General features: G+C 46.7%; 1 protein-coding gene across 1 annotated transcript; it reads left to right on the top strand.

The window, feature by feature from the left end:
• The first annotated feature begins 1,408 nt into the window (after window positions 1-1,408).
• On the top strand, window positions 1,409-3,472 carry LOC110777670 (uncharacterized). The gene is made up of 2 exons (XM_056827649.1): window positions 1,409-2,118; window positions 2,206-3,472. The coding sequence occupies exons 1-2, from the start codon at window positions 1,409-1,411 to the stop codon at window positions 3,470-3,472; spliced, it is 1,977 nt and encodes a 658-aa protein (XP_056683627.1).
• Window positions 3,473-6,232: the final 2,760 nt, after the last annotated feature.

The following is a 6,232-nucleotide window of genomic DNA, read 5'->3' as shown; positions in this document are numbered from 1 at the left end:
CTGCATCTTTTCTTCTCAATTGGATCAAGCAGGTTTGGTCGGATTTCAAATAGGTTTGGTCGAACTTCCCTGGCTTCGTGACAACTTCTCGTAAAATAATCATAACTCTCTCGTTTCGCATCCAAAACGAGTTTGTGACTCATGCGTTGGAAGTCAATTGAACCAAGCTTCCAACTCCAACCTAAATCAACTCAATCTATAGAACCAAGTTTCCACCTCCAACCTGAAACTCAATCTAATAAGTAGATCATGAGATATGTCATTCTATTATAATGACCCAAACATCACATCCTTCAACAAGGATATAGATTCGGGGCATACATAAAATATATGATCTCTATGCATAATCAGAAAATTAAATTTTACTTTCAAAGCAATTAGTCTTTTTACCTTTCGGGGAAGATTTAGTGTCATTTATTCATTATGGGACAAATTGTCTATGGACACATGCATAGTACATAGCCACCTTAGAAGGATTATGGTTCTCCCAAAACTTGTTTGATCCCGTTCTAGCTAGGTATGAGCGACCAAATTCTCGTCCACTTTTACCCGAGACCAATTGATGAATTCAAAGCTAGTACTCCTATATAAAACATCTTCCAATATGCAATATAAATTAGTTTGATTTCTAGTACTCCATATCACGTACACTACATATTGATGCAACTGTTGGTACATGTTATCCCACTTTATTGGACTAACGACATAACTGCTTTGACGTCTGATATTGTCGTGCCATCCAGGTATCATCGTGTCGCAGGTGGCGTCGTGTCAAGTGAGCCTGTCGAGTGAAGCGACAGGCGACAAAGCCTGGGCGACGTAAGACCAGCGACAAGGCTCTGGCGACAAAGAGGAGATAGGTCAAGTTCCAAGCCCAGAAGCCCAACATGGGCCACGCCGTCATAAGATGGGAAGAGGTCCAAGCTTTGACCGAAGATTAGGGAGTTTGTTGAAGACGTGAGCAACGGCCAAGGAGGAATCCCTATCTTCCAGGGATCTTCCCAACCAATAGAATCGTTAGCATTTGGCATATAAAAGCATAAAGAACGGCGTGATGAAGACACATTCACTCAAGCACTTAAACTCTTAAGCTATCAACTGTCTTTAGCGTTCATCATTGTACTTTAGATCTTCGATATCAATTCTCAGAAAAGAAGAGCATAAACAATCATATAGAATACTTAGTAGATTGATAGCCTCATAGCTATCCGCGGTTTTTTACCTTATTCCTGGGTTTTCCGCGTCAACACTTCTCGGTGTCGTGTCTCCTTTATTTGTGTTATTAATTCTTTGCTTAGTTAGTGTCGATCCTAGCCGAAAGTCGTCTCCATACGAATTTTGGCATAAACAGTTTGGCGCCGTCTGTGGGGACATTAACTAGGTTTTACACAAAAGCACCCCTGTCACCATGGCTACTGGAGAGATGACGATCGCAGAGATGAAAGCGGCTTACGAGAAAGCCCAAGCCGAGCTAGCCCAAGAGAGGGCATCCAATGAAACCCTCCAGAAAGAGCTCGAATCTGTGAAGAGCAACAAGCACCAGTCCCGCTACAAAGGTGGGAAGCCGAAAAAGCTAACGTTCGAGATGCCCGATGACTTTGAAGATGTGACCGACGATGAGGAGGAGACCCGTGAGGAAGAAGACAAAGAAGCTCCCGATCCGGTGACCCAACGCCTGAACAAGATGGATGCACGCATGACGAAACACTATTCCCGCCTGATGAAGTTAATGACCAGGTTCCCCGGGGCACCTACACCAGTGGAGACCGAGCCGACCGACGGGTATGCAACGTCGCCGTTCTGCGAAGCGATCGCTAGAGTGACAGTTCCGCACACACTCCGGCTCCCAATCTGGACCACCCTGTACGACGGGACGTCCGACCCCTATAGGCACGTCAACTTCTACAAGCAGCGCATGTGGCAGATCGGGATTCCGCACGACCTAGTGGAACCTGTTATGTGCAAATCTTTCGGCGGCACCCTTGATGGAGCAGCTTTGGAATGGCTCACGAACGTCCCCCCCAGATCCATCTCCTGTTTGTCTGATCTCATCAACGCCTTCTACCAACAATTCGCCAGCAGTCGCCAGTTAGAAAAGCAAACCAGTGGTCTCTATCGGTTGGTTCAAGGGCCAACCGAGTCGGTACGCGATTATTTTAACCGTTTTAATTGTGAAAAAATTGGTATAAAAAATTGTGATGTCAGGACCGCTATTGAGGCATTCAAGAGAGGCCTCATCCCCAATTCGGAGCTATACCGGGAAATAACCAAATACCCCTGTGCAACTTTCGAAGAGGTGCGATCAAGGGCCACCGCCCAGATGCGAATCGAAGACGACGAGGTTATCCGAACAGCATCTCAACGATCGATAGGGGGCAGCAGCGACAGAAGATCGTACACCCCGAGGAACAACAATTGGCGACACCAACCATATGTTCGGCAAAACCAGGTACAAAATGTCAATCAGTATTATGATACTAACAATGTTTACAGGAACGAGCGCGTCGAACACCCTAACATCTCCGACTACGGCTTCAACGTCGACATTGGAGGTGTGGTGAACGCCCTTCAAAATGTAGGTGGAACAGTCAGATGGCCCCGGAAGAACGACAGACCGGACTCCATGAAGGACATGAGCAAATGGTGCGACTTCCACCGCGACAACGGACACACAACCGAGGAATGCATATCCCTCAAAAAGGAAGTCGCATACCTCCTGAAACGGGGGCATCTAAAAGAACTATTGAGCGACAAGGGAAAAGAAACATTTTCCAAAGAGCAAACCACCCTGCCCGGCCCAACGACAAGCAGCGAGCGACCAGACCCACCACCGTTCAATAAAGTGGTAAATGTTATTTCCGGTGGTTCAGATATTTGTGGACTAACCTCTTCTGCAGCTAAAAAAATTAACAGGGGAGAATCTGAGACCGTAGAAGAGGGACAAACCGAAGACGAGGTCGCACTACACAGGTCCCTAACCGCAATGGCTATCACTTTCGACGACTCAGATTCTGTAGATACACAGCGGGAGCACCACGACGGGTTGGTAATATCGCTCCCAATAGGGAATGCATTGATCAAAAGGATACTGGTCGACAACGGAAGCTCAGCCAACGTACTGTTCTTGGAAGCACTACAAGAAATGGGATTAGAAGAGAAAAACATCGTAAGGAGATCAACAGTTCTGGTAGGGTTCAGTGGAGAAGCACTACGGACAGTAGGAGAGATATCGCTGCCTACATACGCAGAAGGCGTCAACATGATGACCAAGTTCAACGTCGTCGATTGTCCATCAGCATACAACGTCATCCTAGGACGACCATGGATCCACAAAATGAAGGCAGTGCCCTCAACATATCACCAATCAATCAAGTTTCCAACCAAGTGGGGGGTCATGGAAATCAAAGGGCAGCAAAGAGATGCGAAGAAATGTTATGAGACAGCACTGAAGCCATCCAAGTCACCCATCTAGCAATTACAGCCAGGGTCGACATCGGACGACCCCGACGACCAACAAATCGACGAGATAGTACTAGACCAGACAAAGCCAGATCAAGTCGTAAGGATCGGAGCCTCACTGCCTGACAACATCAAAAGTCAGATAGTGTCGTTCCTAAGAGAAAACTCAGACTGTTTCGCTTGGTCGCACGAGGACATGACGGGAATCAGCCCAGACGTGATCACCCACAAGCTCAATGTCGACCCCAGCTTCAGACCGGTAAAGCAGAAGCGACGTAAGTTCGCTCCCGAAAGGAATAAAATCATAGACGAAGAAGTACAAAACTTGATAGATTCAGGGAAGATCAGAGAGGTCAAATATCCAGACTGGTTAGCAAACGTCGTCGTCGTCAGTAAAAAAAACGGAAAATGGAGAGTCTGCATCGACTTCACAGATATCAACAAAGCTTGCCCCAAGGACCCATTCCCTCTGCCGCACATCGACGCCCTGGTCGACGCCACAGCCGGACACGAGCTACTCACATTCATGGACGCCTACTCAGGATACAACCAAATCCTTATGCACCCAGACGACCAGGAAAAAACGTCTTTTGTAACAGATAGAGGAAATTATTGTTATAAAGTCATGCCTTTTGGTCTTAAAAATGCAGGTGCGACATACCAAAGATTAGTCAACAAGATGTTTAAAGACCAACTCGGAGACACAATGGAAGTATACATTGACGACATGCTGGTAAAATCGAGGAAGGCTGACGATCACGTGGAACACTTACGACAATCCTTCGACATACTAAAAAAGTACGGTATGAAACTTAACCCGACTAAATGTTCTTTCGGAGTGTCCGCAGGAAAATTCTTAGGTTACATCGTCACCCAACGAGGAATCGAGGCCAGCCCCGACCAAGTGCGAGCGATCATCAACATTCAATCCCCCAGGAACATAAAAGAGGTACAGCGCTTGACAGGAAGAGTGGCGGCACTAAACCGTTTTATATCACGGTCGTCGGACAAGTGTCGATTATTTTACGACGTCTTGCGCAAAAACAAGGGGTTTAACTGGTCCGACGACCACGAAGCAGCCTTGCAAAACCTCAAAAAATACATGATGTCGCCACCCCTCCTATCCAAGCCAAAAGAAGGAGAAGTCTTACAGCTCTATTTAGCCGTTAGCTCGACGGCCGTCAGCGCGGTCCTAGCTCGAGAAGACGAAGCACAACAACTACCCATTTATTACATCAGTAAGTCACTACTGGAAGCAGAGACCAGGTATTCCTCCCTCGAAAAACTCGTTTTAGCACTCGTTACCGCAGCCAAAAAACTAAGGCATTATTTTGAAACTCACCAAATAGTGGTGATGACTAACTATCCAATCAAGTCTGTGATGCGTAGGCCAGAACTGACAGGTCGAATGGAGAAGTGGACAATGGCACTAGGAAGGTTCGACATCAAGTATCAACCAAGGACGGCTGTAAAGTCGCAGGCTCTAGCAGATTTTGTGGCAGACTTCAGCCCCGACTTAGAGAGAATAGCAGACGACGAAGTCAAACTCATCAACAACATAGAAGAAATATGGACACTCTTCGTCGACGGCTCATCTAACTTTCGTGGTGCAGGTTTAGGCGTCGTACTGAAGTCGCCACAAGGGGACATGATAGCACAGGCAATTTGCTGCGACTTCAAGGCAACTAACAACGAAGCAGAATACGAGGCACTAATCGCCGGAATGACATTAGCTATGGAATTAGGGGCAAGCGGACTCAACATCTTCAGCGACTCACAACTAATCGTCAACCAGATTAACGGCGACTACGAAGCTAAAGACTTAAAAATGACCTTGTACCTCGAGAAAGCAAAAGAGTTAACTTCCAAATTCAAACCCTTTTCCATCAAACAAGTCCCAAGAGACCTAAACACGCAAGCCGACGCCCTTGCCAACCTAGGATCCGCACTCAGAAAATCACCATTCTCGACCATACCTCTAGTACACCTACTGTCGCCCGCCGTCGAAAAAGACATACCACAAGACGCCAGCCTCGTCCTATCAACCTCAAACACAGACAGCTGGACCAAACCCATCTTCGACTACCTAAAGCACGAAACTCTACCCGACGACAAACTAGACGCCAGAAAGGTACTTTTCAAAGCTTCACGATATGTTATTTTGCAGGACGTACTATTTAAGCGATCAGCGAACGGAATGTTGATGCGATGTGCCGAAGAAATCGAATGGGAAATACTATTGAAACAATACCACGAAGGAGAATGCGGAGGACACGAAGGAGGACGAAGCTTATCAACCAGAATCAAAAGAAATGGATACTATTGGCCAGCAATGCTTAAGGACGCCATGAGGTACGTATCCAAGTGCGACAAGTGCCAACGACACGCAGGTATGACACATAAACCATCCGAATTTTTGCACCCAACCCTAACTCCGTGGCCTTTCATGAAATGGGGGATGGACATCGTCGGCAAATTGCCCGTCGCCCCAGGACAAAAGGTCTTCATGTTAGCCCTAACAGATTATTTTTCCAAGTGGATAGAAGCAGGTGCATTCCAACAAGTAAGGGACAAAGAGGTATGCTCGTTCATATGGACTAACATAATATGCAGGTTCGGAATACCGTCAGAAATCATCTGCGACAACGGATCACAATTCATCAGCGACAAAACAAGAGCTTTCTGCAAAACATGGAACATCGAGCTAAAAACATCGACGCCCAGATACCCCCAAGCAAACGGACAGGCGGAATCCAGCAACAAAACGATCATC

This window comes from Spinacia oleracea, chromosome 4 (assembly GCF_020520425.1).
Source record: "Spinacia oleracea cultivar Varoflay chromosome 4, BTI_SOV_V1, whole genome shotgun sequence".
In the NCBI taxonomy this organism is placed as follows: Eukaryota; Viridiplantae; Streptophyta; class Magnoliopsida; order Caryophyllales; family Amaranthaceae; genus Spinacia; species Spinacia oleracea.
This window is presented reverse-complemented; position numbering and strand designations above follow the sequence as displayed.